A 19,378-nucleotide genomic window follows, 5' to 3' on the forward strand; every position below is an offset into this window, starting at 1 on the left:
GGCTCACACCTGTAATCCCAGCACTTCAGGGAGGCTGAGGCTGACGGATCAACGAGGTCAGGATTTCAAGACCGTCTTCGCTAACACGTGAAACCCTGTCTCTACTAAAAATATAAAAAATTAGCCAGGCATGGCAGCATGCGTCTGTAGTCCCAGCTACTCAGGAGGCTGAGGCAGGAGAATCACTGGACCCAGGAATCAGAGGTTACAGGGAGCCGAGATCATGCCACTGCACTCCAGTTTGGGCAACAGAGTGAGACTCCATCTTAAAAAAAAAAAAAAAAAAAAAGGCAAAAACAAAACACAGACACTTTTAATTAAGCATAGTTACCAAATATCTGTTTTGAAGAAGAGAACACTTATAACTAAAAATAGCAGTATAAACATACATATAGTCTGGACTGGCGAAATTAGCTGAGGGCTAAAGCTAAGCAAACTTTCCACTTGGCAGTCAACAGGTTCACCACTGTTATTACTGTTATTCAAAGAGGTAACAGCAACCTGCCTAGTGCATTCACATGAGTAACAGGTATTTTGAAAGGGTGTACAGTTTTATTCAATCCTTGTAATGAGGTAATGCTTAAAAATTAAAAAGTAGTTAAGAGGCTCACTAAATGCAATATATTTCTGGTACACTCATACCTATAACTGACTCATTACTATAAAATAATTTTACTACAACTAACAAGCATAACTATTTGATAAATTTCTACACAAGCAATCAAATTTACTATATAAAGCTCCTCAGGCAGGAGTACAGAATTTTGATAACAAATAGGCAAGCAAATATAGAATGGCTTGTCTTATTTTTTTAAATTACCACTATTTAGGCTTGGTCATTCAATTAGCTAAAAGCCTGGTAAAATCTTTTGACACACAGAAGTCTAAATAGTTGTTGAAAGAACGATGACTAAGATGGACACTATTAATTATCCTAGCCTTCTTGCTAGAATATAAACAAATTATTACTTGAGCACCTATGTAACATCAGGCAGTTTAAATGCTAGAGATATACAGTAAAATGGCAGACAGACATCCTTAGCATCATGGAATTTAGGTATCAGAGTCAACTCTTAATCGTATTGGAAAGGGAAATACCTGAGGTAGTAGTGGTAAGAGAGGAGGGAACCTAATAAAGGCTATGACATAAGCAAGGTTATGATTAGCAATTTTGTCATCTGTTCCACCTTGACAAACAGAAATACTTTCAATAAGAAAAACTAACCAAAAGTTACTATATAGTCAAAAGACTTTAAAGAGTATAAAATATGTAATATAGACAGCATAACACTTCTCAAATAGCAGGTACTCAAACCCAAGTTCCCTACAAAGAAAGGGAAAGAACTTTATTCTTTAACAGTCTTTGACTCACTTTTCTTCTTCATGTTGCTCTTGTTTTGATGCCCACCCAGTGCCATCTTTAGGTACAATGTTCACATTGGGATCATTGCCTTTGTTTTCTGCTTTAAGACTCGGGAGGTTAGCAGGTGGAGGCATGCGCCGTGAAATACCAACTTTTCCAAGACTCTGTAATCCATGTCGAGCTGCAACTAAAGATCAATAACATCAACTTTCTTAGAACATCTATTTTATCACCCATTTTATTCCTCAAATAACATAGAAAAAAACTAAGAATTAATGGAATCCCTGAATGATTTTCAATCCTGTATTTTAAGAATTTTTAAACTAAGCTACACACCTGCAAAACAATTCAATGTAGAAATCAAGCAATTTAACAGCATTTAACAGATTTCTTAAAAATTCTAACAATGCAATTTAACACACTACAGAAAACACTGATAATACTGATATATTTTCAGATAATCTACTTCAAATTCAAAACTTAGAATGTTAGAAAATAAATATATTGACTTTATGTTCATAAAGAGTACTGTTAATATGCCATACATGGTTTTCAGTTTTCACTAGGTCACAGTATCTAAGTAAACATACACACACACACGAAACATAGGACTTTCTCTAGTCTATTAACTAAAAAGACACTAAATTCTCACTAATATATAAGCTCTATGCTTATCAATGTCATTGACTGAGTTTCCCCTTTAGAGCCATACAGTTTCTACTTTTTTCCTGCTGACAACAGAGAAAAACAAAAATATTGATTGATTGATTGATTGATTGATTAAGTCTTGCTCTGTTGCCCAGGCTGGAGTACAGTGGCATGATCTTGGCTCACTGCAACCTCCACCTCCCGCGTTCAAGCAATTCTCCTGCCTCAGCCTCCTGAGTAGCTGGGATTACAGGTAGCATTTTTAGTATTTTGTATTTTAGTTTGTCAGGCTGATCCCGAACTCCTGACTTCACGATCCGCCTGCCTCAGCCACCACACCCAGCCAACGAAAATATTTTTAAAGGGCTCTATAAAAAGTATAAATTTTCAATTATAAGATGTTTAACACATATCCTCTGAAAAATGTGTGCATGCATAAAAAGGCAAATGTAAATATGGTTGTATTAACTTGGGTACACCCTAGCTTCCCAGAGCAGCAGGTGGATCACTTATAGTCACAAAACAAACCATGAAAAACATTGTCACTTGATTTTACTCACCTGTGGTTTTCTGTGTTTCTAACGATTTCCCCTTGTAAGTATTAAATAAACTGAGTGTTGCATACTTTTTCCCATCCTTTGCTTTTGTGCTCTGGCCTGACTTCTCCGACATTTCGGTGGAAACTCATCGAGTCCAAAACCTCCTGACACACCCCTTAAAACCCCAGTCTGTAAGATGCACATAAGAAAAAAAAAAAAAAGGGGGATTAAAAAACTCAGTAAATTCAAATGTTCACAGGAATTCTGAGAAATAAGACGTCCCATATCAATGATAATTTCATAGAACTTTTTAATACTGCCAAATTCCAATAATCAATACACAACAAAATTGATCATAATAAGCTCATGCACTTGTGAAATATATCAGTTACATGTAGTTTATAACTGCTTAACTCTGTCATAGAAAATAAGGGTTATAATTCCATGCTGACGTGAATAGTTCAAATACAGTGAATCTACTGAGACTGTCTATTTTGAAAAGATATATTATCCAATTTAATATGCTTGAAATGGCTGACATCAACCTATGCACATAAAATCCAAATGACAGGAGGGCCTCTTCATTCCCTTACGAATTATATACCTGTATCATTAGGCAATATGTGCCCAACAAAGCTCTATTAATTTAACAGCATAGAACAAAAACAACATTCTATGTCCTCATTTTGTGAAAGGTAAAACATCTCCTCATAAACACAAGGTATATAAAAATGACCTATTCCATGGCTATGGACTAAATATTCAAAAAATAGTATGCATTTTTCAAAGTACATATATGAAGTCCCCTTACATATAAGAAGTTGTTAGAAATAAATAACATTTTCATAAGCATTCAAATACAAAGAGAATTCTCACCTTTAGAACTAACATACCCTAATCTTGGTGATGCACTGTAACCTAAAGTTAGTCTATTAATAAATAGGAGAAAAAGATAAATTAGGTCTCACAATATTTCTCTTTAAGAAGTTGTGTACACATATCAACATAAGGACTGTTTTTGTTTTTGATGGGTTTGTGTACCAGTTGGGTAGAAGATGACTAATTCTACCACAGAAACCATCAGTAGCTAAAAACATTAAGAACTGAAACAAAGGAGCTAAAGATAATACAAAATAGGTATACCATGCAAAAAGCATCAAAGTAAAGCCTATACCCACTTTACTTTTATAAATTTCATTCCATACATTATTTTTGTATTTGTCAACTATAGAATCAGCAGAAATGTCATTTTATGTGCATATAAAATGCCACCCAATGTTTGTATAGTTTCATTAAATTTATCAAGCACTCTCACACCTATTATCTCATTTCAGTCTAATAACTTTACAATGTAGCTACTATCTTGATTTTTACACATAATGACTAAATTAGATAAAATATGAAACTAGGTGTCTGGTTCAATCTACTACCCTGGGCTGCCTCCTCCCACATAACAGTATGGATAACCATTTCACTTTACATGTGTATATTTACAATAAACACTCAGATCTACTGAATCAAACTCTGAGGAGGGGCCCAGTACTCTATAGAAAGTCCTCCAGATTGATCCTAAGACTTACAAAACTGTTAAAACCTGCTGACTTCTTATAAGCAGATATATTCTAAGCAGTGATTCTCAACTCTCGTATACAAATCTAGGGGAAGGGGGGAAACTGGGCATCAACTTAAAAAAAAAATTCTTCAGGTGATTCTAATTAAAAGTAGTTTGAGATTCACTGCAATACAGAAAGTTTATCTTTATTCTCATTTCCTTTAAGGTCAATCTTTCCTCTAGTGCTCTTCATCCTAGCCCTACTTTCCTTCTTATCTAAACTCTTGTCTAGGAAATCTCATTAGCTCCTTTGGCTTTAATTACTAACTGATTACCTTCAGCTCAGTACACCTGAAGAATGTATCCCCGCACTGCCTATTTACATTTCTTTGTTTTGAATGAAGCTTTGCCTTTAACTAGAACAGAGGTATCAACTTCATAGCAAAACTTTAAGAAGCAAGCCTACTAAATATTCTGTCCAGTGTAAAGAGAAAAATGATGGTTAAAAAATTAAATTGATGGTTGGTGAAGAAAATAATCAACACTTGAGAAAATGTAAATATGTTGTAAGAACTCAACAAATTGAAGAAACCCAAAGAGTAAAGCTATGAAAAGACAATTCACCAGGGAAATACGAGTAAGCAGCTGGGCACGGTGGCTCACGCCTGTAATCCCAGCACTTTGGGAGTCGGAGGTGGGTGGATCACCAAGTCAGGAAACGGAGACCATCCTGGCCAACATGGTGAAACCCTGTCTCTACTAAATATACAAAAATTAGCCTGGTGTGGTGGTGTGTGCCTGTAGTCCCAGCTACTCAGGAGGCTGAGGCTTGAACCCAGGAGGTGGAGGATGCAGTGAGTTGAGACTGCGCCACTGCACTCCAGCCCCTGCGACAGAGCAAGACTCTTCAAAAAAAGAGAAAGAAATGCTAGTAAGTGTATTAAAATGTCCAGTGTTAAACTAAACAAAAATCAAAATAAGATATCATGTTCAGCTCCTCCATATTCTTTTAAAGGAAAACAATGTAATAATACACAATTTACCACAGGGTTACAGAATATCTGATTTATCTCTAGCCATCACAGAACACTCAAGCTTGAAAGAATCATCAAATGAACCTTAATTTCCCTACTTAAAATCAAGACAATACCAATCCTTCTCAATGACACATCAAACCAATTATATACCATGACCAAGTCTGATTTATCCCTAGAATCCAAGATTGGTTTAACATATGCAAATCAATGTGATATACCACAATTTCATGAAAATAACCAAATGATCATCTCAATAAATGCAGAAAACCATGTGACAAAGTTTAACATCCTTTCACAAAAACTGTTGAAACTAATAAACGAACTCAGTAAAGCAACAGGACACAAAATCAACATACAAAAAAATCAGTTGCATTTCTTTTCACCAATAACAACCTAGCTAAAAAGGAAATCAAGAAAACTATCCCATTTACCATAGCATCAAAAAGAATAAAGTACTTACGAGTAAATCTAACCAAGGGAGCAAAATACCTGTACACTGAAAACTAAAATATTGATACAAGAAATTGAAGACACAAATAAATGAAAAGACAGCTCACATTCACAGATTGGAAGAATACTGTTAACCAGTCAACAAAGAAAGACCTGAGAGGATCAGAGGGGAACAGTACCTAAAGTTCATAAAGGGCTGGGAATAGTGCCCGTCTGACAAGCAAAACTAAAAAGATAACATGACATGTTTTACCAGGCATTAGGTAGATTTTTTTTTTTTTTTTTTTTTTGGAGTCCCACTCTGTTGCCCAGGCTTAAGTACAGTGGTAATCTCAGTTCACTACAACCTCTGCCTCCTGGGTTCATGTGATCCTCCCACTTCTGCCTCCCAAGTACATGGAACCACAGGCATCCACCACCATGCCCGGCTAATTTTTGTATTTTTAGTAGAGACAGAGTTTCACCATGTTGGTCAGGCTGCTCTTGAACTCCTGACTTCAGGTGATCCACCCTCCTTGGCCTCCCAAAGTGCTGGGATTACAGACAGGAGTCACTGTACCCAGCCTAGGTAATAAGCAAATCCTTGCCTCCAGCAGTGGGTGAAAATTACCCTAATGTAAATACTGCTCTTATCTTGTCTAACAACTCTTTTCTTCTTGTGATGTTAAATAAATGAGATGGGGTCTCACTATGTTGCCCAAACTGGTCTCCCGTGATCCCCTCAGTCTTCCCAGTAGGTGGGATTACAGGCATGTCCACCATGCCTGGCTTTTCTAACAAATCTTAAAGCTACACTTGAAAACCTCAAATGGCTTCCCAGTAACTCAACTGAATCCCAGAATCAAGGGAAAAAAAAAAAAAAAAAAATCAAACAAGTGAAAACAATCCAGTCTTGACCATTGATGTTAGAATTAGCGAACAAGAATGTTGAAAGTTAGGCCGGGCGCAGTGGCTCAAACCTGTAATCCCAGCACTTTGGGAGGCCGAGGCAGGTGGATCACGAGGTCAAGAGATCGAGACCATTCTGGTCAACATGGTGAAACCCCGTCTCTACTAAAAATACAAAACATTAGCTGGGCATGGTGGCGCGTGTCTGTAGTCCTAGCTACTCAGGAGGCTGAGGCAGGAGAATTGCCTGAACCCAGGAGGCGGAGGTTGCGGTGAGCCGAGATCGCGCCATTGCACTCCAGCCTGGGTAACATGAGTGAAACTCCGTCTCAAAAGAAAAAAATGATGATAATAATAATAATAATAAAAAAAAGAATGTTGAAAGTTATTTTTCTTGTGCTACCTTGTCTAAAAAACAGATACTTTATAACTGTATTCTACACATACAACAAGCTAAAGATAGAATACAGACAGACAAGACATCAAAACATCAAAATATATATAGAAAAATATACACCAATTGGTATTACCAGCATTTTAGACATTGTCAAAGAAAAGAATACTACAGGCTGCAAACCTTTATGAAAAAGAAAACTCCCTTTCCAAATTACACACGCGCACACACACACACACACACACACACACACGAAAAAACAGTCAATTTGAAGCCATCATTAGAAATTATTCAATGTTACAGATAAAGTGAAAAAAGCCTAGGGAAAAAAAAAAGAACAGAGTATAAGTGAATCTTAAGACAACTGCAAACAGCCTAATCTATGTGTAATTTGTGTTACACATAGAGGGTCTTGATGAAACTGAAAAAATAATGGCCAAAATGGCACAAATTTGATGAAAACTGCAAACCCAAATCCAAAAGACTCAGTGAAGCCCAAGTCTAAGAAACACCAAAGCCCATCATAATCAAAGTATTCAAAACCAATGATAAAAAGAAAAATCTTAAAAGTAACAAGAGAAAATAGTTACTTTACACATAGAGAAACAAGAGTTAACAGCAGAATCCTCATGGGAAATGCTTGTACTGAAAGAAAAAATAAAAACAGAATTCTACAAGCAGCAAAAGTATCTTTCAAAAATAAAGACAAAATTGTCTGGGCACGGTGGCTCACGCCTGTAATCCCAGCACTTTGGGAGGCCAAGGTGGTAGCTCACTTGAAGTCAGGAGTTTGAGACTAGCCTGGTCAACATGGTGAAACCCTGTCTCTATTAAAATAAATAAATACATAAAAATACAAAAAACTAGCCAGGTGTGGTGGCAAATGCCTGTAATCCCAGCTACTTGGGAGGCTGAGGCAGGAGAATGGCTTGAACCCGGGAGGGGGAGGCTGCAGTGAGCCAATATTGTGCCACTGCACTCCATCCTGGGCAACAAAGTGAGACTCTGTCTCAAAACAAATAAATAAATGAAAATAAAACTTTGATTAGACATGTTAGTTGACAGAATTTATCACTAGCAGATCTGCAATATAAGAAATGTTCAAAGAAGTCTCTCAAACAGAAGAAAAATGGCACCAGATTGATTTCTTGATCTACACAAAAGAATGGTTAGAAATGGAACTAAGTGTGTAATATGTAAGATTTAAAAAAATTGGCCAGGCGCGGTGGCTCAAGCCTGTAATCCCAGCACTTTGGGAGGCCGAGGCGGGTGGATCATGAGGTCAAGAGATCGAGACCATCCTGGTCAACGTGGTGAAACCCCGTCTCTACTAAAAATACAAAAAATTAGCTGGGCATGGTGGTGCATGCCTGTAATCCAGCTACTCGGGAGGCTGAGGCAGGAGAATTGCCTGAACCCAGGAGGCGGAGGTTGCGGTGAGCCGAGATCGCGCCATTGCACTCCAGCCTGGGTAACATGAGTGAAACTCCGTCTCAAAAAAAATAAATAAATAAATAAATAAGGGTATTCTAAGAAAATTACCAACTGTTTCAAAAGAAACAATATAAGAAAATAAACGTTGTCAAAAAGCTGCCCAATCCAAAAAGGTTGTCTGGGCCAGACAGTTCACAGATGAAACTGTCATTTAACAGAGACCATTAGGCCAGACACGGTGGCTCACACCTGTAATCCCAGCACTTTGGGAAGCCGAGGCAGGTAGATCACCTAAGGTCGGGAATTTGAGGCCAGCCTGACCAACATGGAGAAACCCTGCCTCTATTAAAAACACAAAATTAGCAGGCATGGTGGCACATGCCCGTAATCCCAGCTACTCTGGAGACTGAGGCAGGAGAATCTCTTGAACCTAGGAGGCAGGGGTTGTGGTGAGCTGAGATCACACCATTGCACTCCAGCCTGGGCAACAAGAAGGAAACTCTGTCTCAAAAAACAAAAACAAAACAGAGACCATTAATTCCCATGCTATTTACAAAGAACTAATAGTCGAATAAATCAGAGCCTGGCAAACTAGGGCCTATGGCCAAATCTGACCTGTGGCCCGTTTTGTATGTCCTGTGAGCTAAGAATGGTTTTTACATTTTTAAAGAACTGCTTTTAAAAAAAAAAAACATAAAACAGAGACTCATGTGCAAAGCCCATAAACTGTTAGCTCAGGCTGGGTGCAGTGACTCATCATCGTAATCCCAACACTTTGGAAGGCCGAGGCAGGGGTTCACTTGAACCCAGAAGTTTGAGACAACCATGAGTAACAAAGTGAGATTCCCATCTCTATAAGGAGAGAGGGAAAAACAGCTAGGAGTGGTGGCATGCAATTGAAGTCCCCATGCGATTGTAGTCCCAGTTACTGAGCAGGCTGAGGCGGGAGGATTGCTAGAGCCCAGGAGGTTGAAGCTGCAATGAGCCATGGTCACACAATTGCCCTCCAGCCTGGGTGACAAGAGAAAGCCCTGTCTCAAAAACAAAACAAAACAAAACAATTACCTCATACTTTACAGAAAAAGTCTGCCAATACCTGGCACTGGCATAAAGGAAAGAAACCATTTCAATTTAGGCCAGTCTAGTATGGACACAAAAACAGCAAAGCACAAAAATCTGCAAAAGAGTATGTGATAACAAAAATTTATTACACATAAGCCAGTCATTGAGTGATCAGTATTTTCAAATGTATCTGTTGAACAACTACTATGCACGGTATGCTATTTTATAGACTGGAGTGCATACAAGAGACAGATTTTGTTTTAACGGGCCAACTATCTAGTGGGATGACTTAAATAATAGGTAACTAAGAGTATTTTGGATAGTGATAAGTGTTATGAATAAAATCAAACAGGACAATACGAAACTACTTTAGATTAGCTGATCACTAAAGACCTCTCTGATTTGGAAGTGGAGGTTGCAGTAAGCTGAGACCACACCATTGCACTCCAGCCTGGACAATGAGCACCGTCTCAAAAACAACATCAACAACATAAACAACAACAACAAAAAGCAACGATGTCCTTTTAAGGCCTACTAGAGTAGTTAGCATATTCTCTAAAATATAACTTAGTGAAACAATTCTCTATAGAAACAAGCTTTTGGTGTTTCAGATGTTAGGGTATGTTATGAAAATATAGATGATGCCCCTGCCTTCATTGAACTTTTAATGAAACAATAAACAAGCGAATAAAAATGTGGGAATGAAAAAGTCAACTGAGTAAAATGCGACAGCAAAGACATAAAGCGGACTTTGGATAGAATAATAAAGTCCAGAAGACCTCTCTGAAAAGGTGACAAGAGTTAAGGAAAACCAATCAATGGTTCTCAACTTAGGCTGCAAAGTTATCCAAGGTTTTTAAAAATATTATATGTCAAGGCCCCTTGCCAGACAATTAAATCAGAATTTCTGGGGCTAGGCCTGGCAATAGCATTTTTTGAAAAGTTCCCCAAGTGTCTCTGAAGTGCAGCCACAGTTTAGAACCACTGATAAGCAAACCAATTTCAATCTAAGAATAGAAGGTTCAATTGTAAAAGTCATGCCTCAGGAAGAGAGGCAAGAGACGAAATCAGAGTAGGTAAAAGTCACATTTTGCAGAGCTTTGGATTAGAAGCATTGCTCTTGAGTTTATTCTAAATGCCACAAAAAAAAGGTGGGTGTAGTGGTGTGTGCCTGGAGTCCCAACAACTGAGAAGGCAGGAGTGGGATATTTGCTCGAGCCCAGGAGTATAAGTCCAGCCTGGGCAATACAGCATGACCCCCATGTCTAATTTGAAATTTTTTTAAAAAAGGTTTTAATGCCAAGAAAAGCCACTGGAGGAAAAAGCTAGTAAGAAAATCTCAATTGCTGAGTAGGCACAGATGCACTCAGCATAACCACATTTAAGTAACAAAATGGTACAATTTACATAATTAGTAATTCAAAAACCCTTGAAAAAGCAAGCTCAGTAACATTTGTCTTCAGCTTGCCAGCTATGATTTCAAAAACCTATCCACAGAATTATAGAGAATATCAAAAGAAGTATATCCTCTACCTATATCAATTTTAATTTTGAAAAGCTTTTTTATTACTTTTACAATGTTAATACTTTTTATATTACTGTCCTACTTGCCATGTATCTAAAAATCTCAATCATTAAGGGCTGAGGATCAGCCTGTAAACACAACCTTCTGAATAACACAACTTCCTTTCTCTGTTTAAGGAAGAGAAAAAAATCATTTTAAATGCAAGGTTTTATGACTGACTGAGCCATGTTGTCAAGAGACTAGCATTTTTCATTGTAATTAGATGTATCAAAACAGGCACATCTCAGCTGGGAGTGGTGGCTCACACCTGTAATCCCAGCACTTTGGGAGACCAAGGCACACAGATCACTTGAGCCCAGGAGTTTGACACCAGCCTGGGCAACACGATGAAACTGTTTCTCAAAAAAATTACAAAAATTAACAGGGCTTTGTGGTGGGCGCCTGCAGTCCCAGCTACTCAGGAGGGTGAGGCACGAAGGACTGCTTTGAGTACAGAAGGTCAAAGCTGTAGTGAGCCCTATTCACACGGTAGCTCACGACTATAATCCCAGCACTTTGGGAAGCCAAGTCAGAAAGATCACTTGAGCCCAGGAGTTCAAGACCAGAGCAACATAGTAAGACTCTGTCTCTACAAAAATAAATAAATTAGTTGGGTGTGGTGGCACATGCCTGTAGCCCCAGTTACCTGGGAGGCTGAGGTGGGAGGACTGCTGGAGCACAAGAAGTCGAGTCTGTAGTGAGCCATGATGGTGCCACTGTACTCTACCCTGGGCCAACAGAGTGAGACCCTGTCTCAAAAAACAAGACAAGACATGTGCATCTGCATTTCCCATATTTTGAACAGCAAATATTACCTTGTAATATATTTTTTGGTGGGGGGAGGAGGACAAAAAGTACTGCAATGAAAGAAGCTTAGGGGGGAAAAAAGGGAACCCAGGGCTTTTAAAGCAGTTTGTTTCCAAAAGGTCTAAGAAGGCAACAATTTATTATAATATAAACATTAACCTTTCAAAATCAAAGAATGACACTGAACAGTGATAACAAAAGGATGTTTTTCATGAAAGGATGGCTATCATAGATTGAAACTCTGTGGAGACAACCTGGGCAACATAGTGAGACTGTCTCTAACAAAACAATTAAAAAGTAGTTAGGCATGGTAGTGCGTACCAGTAGCCCCAGCTACTTAAAAGGCTGAGGTGGGAGGATAGCCTGAGCAGAAGTTCAAGGCTGCAGTGAGCTATGATTGTACCAATGCACTCGAGCCTGGGTGACACAGAAAGATTTTGTCTCTAAAAATTAAAACAGGCCGGGCGCGGTGGCTCAAGCCTGTAATCCCAGCACTTTGGGAGGCCGAGGCGGGTGGATCACGAGGTCAAGAGATCGAGACCATCCTGGTCAACATGGTGAAACCCCGTCTCTACTAAAAATACAAAAAATTAGCTGGGCATGGTGGCACGTGCCTGTAGTCCCAGCTGCTCGGGAGGCTGAGGCAGGAGAACTGCCTGAACCCGGGAGGCGGAGGTTGCGGTGAGCCGAGATCGCGCCATTGCACTCCAGCCTGGGTAACAAGAGTGAAACTGTCTCAAAAAAAAAAAAAAAAATTAAAACTAAAAAAAAAGAAAATCTGGAGGAAAAAAGTGGTTTCCACATTTGTTAAAGAGATCAGCTATGGTTTCTCAAATTCCTTTAGTACTCAAAACTCTAAGATTCTAGTTTTAATACAGAAAACCTTACTTTAATACTGAAAATTTAGCATATTTGGAAAAATAACCCCTATACATTAGCAAATTGCAATTTGCTACATTCCTTTCTTTCTGGCCACAATGGGTCTCTAAATATTCAAATTCTGTTTACTATTCTTTCCTCATTATTCTTATGATAAGAGTTCAGTTCCCTTGGAAAATACAGTGCCCCCCAGATTTAAGTAGTTAACAATGAAAATAAACTACAAGAATTTCCAGAAAAGTATACTCTACAAATGTTTTGCAGAACATTTATAAATCAAGAAATAATGTATACTAACTAATTGGTAATGGTCAAGCATCACATACAAATACAAAAGGAAAACAGCTTCGGAGTAAATAAACCATTTTCTTTGGTTTTGATGACTATGATAGCTTTCAGCCTCATTATTTTTATTTCTGTCTCTTCTTGCCATCTTTCCTTTTTTTTTTTTTTTTTTTTTTTTTTTATTTCTTGAGTCTCGCTTTGTCGCCCAGAATGGAGTACAGTAGCACGATCTCAGCTCACTGAAACCTCTGCCTCCCGGGTTCAGGCGATTCTCCTGCCTCAGCCTCCAGAGTAGCTGGGATTACAGGTGTCTGCCACCATGACAGACTAATTTTTGTATTTTTAGTAGAGACAGGGTTTCACCATGTTGGCCAGGCTGGTCTCGAACTCCTGACCTCAAGTGATCCACCCACCTCAGGCTCCTGAGTAGTAATCCCAAAGTGTTGAGATTACAGGCGTGAGCCACCATGCCTGGTCCATCTCTCCTTTTTCTATTAATAAGTGCTTTCTCCCTTAGCCATCTAATCTGCTGTTCACTGCTTCAAATATTATCACTAATATTTTGATTCCCAAAGCTTTCCTTCAAGCTACAATCTTTAGATATACAGTTTTAATGGTCTACAAAACATCACTTAAATTTCTTGTCAAAACTTCAAACTCAAAATGATTAGTTCCACTATTCACTCCTACAAATATTTACCCAGTGTCTACCACATACCTGGCACTGCTAGGAACAGATAAACAAGAGACATGGTGTCTTCATCCACTGAGTGGAGGCCGAGTTTAGAAATTTGAGGAGGCTGGAAAAGGCTTGAAGAGCAAATGGAAGAATGTGAAAGACAACCAAGACATTGGCAAGAAGCACTGAAAGCCCAGTAGCGCTGGGCATGGTGGATCACGCCTATAATGCCAGGACTTTGGGAGGCCTAGGAGGGAGGATTGCTTGAGCACAGGAGTTCCAGATCAGCCTGTGCAACTTAATGAGAGATCCTGGTCTCTACACAAAATGAACAATCGGTTGGGGATAGCAGAGTATGTCTACAGTTCCAGTCCAAGCTACTCAGGAGGCTGAGGTGGAAGGGCCATTTGAACCCAGGAGTTCAAGGCTGCAGTGAGTGATGATCACAACTGTTGGGCAACAAAGCAAAACCCAGTCTCCCCCTCAAAAAAAGAAAGAAAGCCCAGTAGAAGCTAGAGAGCAGGGGTATCCAGCATTCCCAAGTGTGTGCAGTTATGATTCTCTTCAACGTCCAGTACACACCCAGGGAGTCAGGAGTGGTAGGAAGCACAAAAGCAGCTGGACTGAATCAGAGATTAGAGTTGCACCAGCAATTAGAAAAATAGTAAAGAAAAGCAAAGGGGTGAAGATACTGCCAGAATTTCTGGAGTAAAGTTTTACTGAAGTCTAATCCAGAAAGTGAAAGAAAATTATTTGAATGCTTATGTTTCTTCCAAATTTCATGTTGAAACTTAACCCCCAATGCAACACTATTAAGAGATGAGGTCTTTAGGAGGTGATTAGACCATATGGGCTCTGCCCTCATGGATGTGATGTGTCCCTTATGAAACAGCTAGAGGGAACCAGCTATGCACTTCTGTCATGTGAGGACACAGAAATGAGGTGTCATCTTGGAGGCAGAGATCCTGCCTGTTGGTGCCTTGATCTTGGACTTTCCAGCTTCAAGTACCAACAGGAATTAATTTCTGTTATTTGTAAGTTACTCAGTCTCAGGTATTTTGTTACAGCAGCATGAATGGACTAAGAGAGGAAGTCAGAAGAGAATAAGGAGGAGTGCAGAAAGGACTGGTGATTTCAGTAAGGTTGACTAAAAGCTCTAGCAATAAAATAGTAATTATTGACAGGGCATAGTGGCTCACGCCTGTAATCCCAGAACTTTTGGAAGCAGAGGCAGAAGGACGGCATGAACTCAGAAGTTCAAGACCAGCTTGGGCAACACAGCAAATTATTTGGGCATGGTGACTCATGCCTGTAGTCCCAGCTACTCGGCAGGCCGAGAAGGGAGGATCGCTGGAGCCTAGGAGGTTGAGGCTACAGTCAGCCATGATTGGGCCACTGCACTCCAGCCCCGGTGACACAGGGAGACCCTGTATCCTCCCCTCCAACCCACCGAAATCTATGCTCTAAAGATATAGTATAATGTAAAAATACCAGATTAGGGCCAGGCGCAATGGCTAGCACCTGTAATCCCAGCACTTTGGGAGGTGAAGGTGAGAGGACTGCTTGAGCCCAGGAGTTCAAGACCAACCTGAGCAACAAAGTGGGACCTCATCTCTACAAAAAATTAAAGTTGGCCAGGCCTGGTGGCATATGCCTGTATTCCCAGATACTCAGGAGACTGAGACAGGAGAATCGCTTGAGCCTAGGAGGTTGATGATGCAGTGAGCCATGACTGTGCCACTGTATTACAGCCTGGGCAGCAAAATAAGACCACATCTCAAAAATAAATAAATAAAAATAAATACCAGATTAGGACCAAGAAGGGCTTAAAGCCTAAATCACTGAAAATTACCAGTGAAGAAGCAAACTTAAATAAGTAATTTGCTCAACACATACAGAGCTGAAAAGTGGTAGAGTCAAAGATTAAATCCAGCTGACTTTCAAGCCAGTGACCAAGATAATCTCATTATTTAAAAAATCAGGATTGAATTTCCACTTTAAGAAAGAGATAAACTGACAAAGTGAAATATGCAACAATAAATATCACTTAAAAGACCCTAAATGGATTCATGTTTTCATTATCAAATGTACTGCATTACAATATGGAATAAGATATCAAAGATAAAACATGATAGCAACAAAACACAGTAACATCGCTATTAATGCTATTAACAAATGTATTGGTGGCACATGGTGGCTCATGCCTGTAATCCCAGAACTCTGGGAGGCTGAGGTGAGAGGATCACTTGAGCTCTGGAGTTTGAGACCAGCCTTAGCAACATAGTGAGACCTTGTCTCTACAAAAAAATAGCCAGATGTGATGGCACATGCCTGTGGTCCCAGCTTCTCAGGTGACTGAAGCAAGAGGATCGCTTGAGCCTGGGAGGTTGAGGCTACAGGTGAGCCATGATTTTGCCACTGCACTCCAGCCTGGGTAACAGAGTAAGACCTTGCCAAAACAAAACACACACACACACACACACACACACACACACACACACACACACGTATCAATTTGTTGCTAGAATTGTTATTTTGCAGTACAAGTAAGGAATAAGAGTTTGTGAAATAAATTTAAGGTTTCTAGTGATAACTGGATTTAGACAGCAGACATTAAAAATCAAGCACATACAGTGTGTGTGTGTCTATGTGCATGCAATATAGAAAATAGAGTAAATATGGTAAAATACTAACAAGTGGGAAATTGAACAAAGGAGTATGGGAATTCTTTGCACTACTTTTGTAGCTTGTAAAAAACATAAGAATCAGGCCAGCACTTTGGGAGGCCAAGGCAGGTGGATCACTTGAGGTCAGCACTTAAAGACCAGTCTGGCCAACATGATAAAATCCCATCTCTACTCCAAATACAAAAACTAGCTGAGCGTGGTGGCGTGCGCCTGTAGTCTCAGCTACTAGGGAGGCTGAAGGCAGGAGAATCGCTTAAACCCAGGAGGCGGAGGCTGCAGTGAGCCGAGATAGCACCACTGCACTCCAGCCTGGGTGACAGTGCGAGACCCTGCCTTTAAAAAAAAAAAAAAAAAAGTAAGAATCAATCCTCTGTAAGTCGTAAAGGGGGCAGGGGTGCTAACAGACTGATGGGTGCCCTGCTAACATTCGTATGCTGAAGCCCTAAATCTCCTGTGCTGATGTTTGGAGATGGGGCCTTTGGGATGTAATTAAATTTAGATGAGGCTGTGTGGGCCATGAGGGGATTAGTGCCCTTTTACAAAGAGATACCAGAGCTTGCTTTCTTCTCCATTAGAGAATATAGTCAGAAGGTGGCTGTGTACAAGCTAGGAAAAGCCTTCACCAAAACTACTATGCAGGCATCTTGATCTCAGACTTCTAGCCTCCAAAGCCGTCAGAAATAAATTTCGGCTGTTTAAGCCATTCAGTCTATACTATTTTGTTATGGCAGCCTGAACTGACTATGACGAAGGGAGACAGATATATTAACCAAAAACCAGAATTTTGTTCATCACTCCAATTTTATCTAAATTGCCCATTTAAAATAAAAAAGCCTAAATATTCACCACACTCCTAGTTCCAAGCCACTCAGCATCCACACATTATAAACCTCAAAAAAATTTAGTCACTTCCTTCCCTCGATTCACTGGATTTGTAAAACAGATTATTCAAAGTACTAGTCATTTACATACTTCTCCTAAAATAATAAAAGTGACAACCACAGAATGTTTGAAGTAGAAAATCATTTTATATTTAAAGAATGTGGTCAGGCCAGGCCCACCGGCTCACACCTGTAATCCCAGCACTTTGGGAGGCCAAGGAGGGTGGATCACCTGAGGTCGGGAGTTCAAGACCAGCCTGACCAACATGGAGAAACCTCATCTCTACTAAAAATATAAAATTAGTTGAGCGTGGTGGCGCACACCTGTGATCCCAGCTGCTAGGGAAGCTGAGGCAGGAGAATTGCTTGAACCCGGGAGAGGGAGGTTGTGGTGAGCTGAGATTGCATCACTGCACTCCAGCCTGGGCAACAAGAGCAAAACTCCGACTCAAAAAAGAAAAGGAAAAAAAAAAAAAAAAAAAGAATATGGTCAGTATGAAATAATTTAGCCCGAATATGTTGGACCCTGTCATTTTCCATGTCAATGACTTGAATAAAGACTTAGAAAGTAAACATGGCATATGAAATAATATATACATCTGAAAGAGTATCAATGTATTCCATGACCAAGATTTTTAGGGGTCTTAGAATGCTAGGCAGAATTAAATAGTTATATAGTCTTATTAACAGTTCAGAAACTGAATTTCATAAATGCAGAATACAGACCCAGACTGTCATGTGAAAAAGTTCTAGCTATGATAGCTAGTAGTGTGACAGTAGTGCTTTATAAAAAAATGTTACTTTAATAAAAATCTAATGTACAGATTTGGAGTCAGAACAGTTCCACTGAATTTTATGTTTACCACACTATGTTTAGAGTATTATGCTCAACTCCAGGCTTAATTAAGAAAAACATTAACAAATTGGACTGAATGCAAAGGAAAAACTGTTGAGTTTATCCATAAGTTACATTAAACTAGAACTCACAGCATTACTTTTAACAATTTGCAGAATAACCCAAAGAGCTGTGAATTTATGTGTAATTTTGCTGAAGCACAAAATGTGCATCACACACCATGAGATACGCGTCTAGAAAGTAAGCTTGGATATCCCTCACTACACCTAATGCTGAAACCCCCATGCCCAGAACTTTGTTTTCTTCTTTGGGGATACAAGAACTCTTGTAAAAAGACATCTGTTTCTTTCCTGGGGGAAGGAGGGCAGGGTGGGGAAGAGCAGTGAAAAGAAAGCCAAATCCTAGTGTAGATCATGGAAGTAAGGAGAAAGTGAAGAGGTTTGAATGCTAAATACGGAAATTTGTAAGGTCTTAGGATACATGCCTTGTGAATGTTAAGGGTTGACTATAGTGACTTCCTGATCATCAGATGGATCCAAGCAAAAGCAAGGTAAGCCTGTCAGAAATATTACAAAGATAATTCTTGCCTGGAGTAAGGAATTGGCCACTTATAAAGTCTCTTCCATTTCTAGTAGTTAAAATGAACTAGTAATTAATTCTAAGGTCAAATATTTTTAAAACTATATTTGCCACTATAATAGTAAAGCTAAGATTACCACCATATGTTGGATTCTTTTACTAAAAATAGTTCAGCAAAAACGTCGAAAATGATCGTTTAAAAAAAAACAAAGTACAATATAAATAAATCTGTTGGAGTTCTAATCAGGATGGTAGAAGGGCTCAGGCTGTGCTTAGAAACTGAAACATGGGAATTAAGTTTCCGGAGGAGAAAAAAGCCTTAACAAACAGAAAAGAAGAGTAGCTATCAAATTTTCTGTACTAAAAACTGTTGTCCCTAAAAAGTACAGCTGTTGTGTCTACCAATTACTTAATGAGGTGACTGCCAGGACATTCTTTTTGACAACTTACGTACTTAAAAACTGTTCAAATTACACAACTGTTTCTCTTAAAACTGTTTTTCGTTTAAATTCTAGCTCTAATATTTAGTAGCTGGGTGACCATAGGCAAATTACTTAATCTCAACTAATTTTTACTTCTTCACCAAGGTGGGCTGTAACATCTACTCCAATACTACTATAAGGTTTAATTTTAAAAGTGTGTATAAAGCTCTTAGAATAGTGTAAAGTCTGTAATAAAGGTTTATTAAGTGGTAATCAATATTTGCAAAACTAATACATTAAAAAGAAAAACCAAAGCATAGAGAATTTCATTTCTTTCTTTTTGGAGACAGAGTCTTGCTCTGTCACCCAGGT

The 19,378-nt window shown here is 39.1% G+C and overlaps 1 protein-coding gene across 13 annotated transcripts in view; it reads right to left on the bottom strand.

Moving 5' to 3' along the window:
* Positions 1-19,378, bottom strand: part of PRRC2C (proline rich coiled-coil 2C) — a 106,079-nt gene that overhangs the window by 78,769 nt on the left and 7,932 nt on the right. For 10 of the 13 annotated variants that reach the window (XM_032291387.1, XM_032291384.1, XM_032291396.1 and 7 more), the window contains exons 2-3: positions 2,572-2,739; positions 1,373-1,550 (exon numbers count right to left, since the gene is read on the bottom strand). In XM_032291387.1, coding sequence (XP_032147278.1) covers positions 1,373-1,550; positions 2,572-2,683 — 290 coding nt within the window. In that variant the 5' untranslated portion in view covers positions 2,684-2,739. The remainder of the gene's footprint in view (positions 1-1,372; positions 1,551-2,571; positions 2,740-19,378) is intronic. The other 3 variants (XM_032291385.1, XM_032291388.1, XM_032291392.1) reach the window with 1 other exon arrangement.

The sequence above is a fragment of the Sapajus apella genome, unplaced genomic scaffold (assembly GCF_009761245.1).
Source record: "Sapajus apella isolate SASKATOON/1434 unplaced genomic scaffold, GSC_monkey_1.0 scaffold25, whole genome shotgun sequence".
Classification (NCBI taxonomy): Eukaryota; Metazoa; Chordata; class Mammalia; order Primates; family Cebidae; genus Sapajus; species Sapajus apella.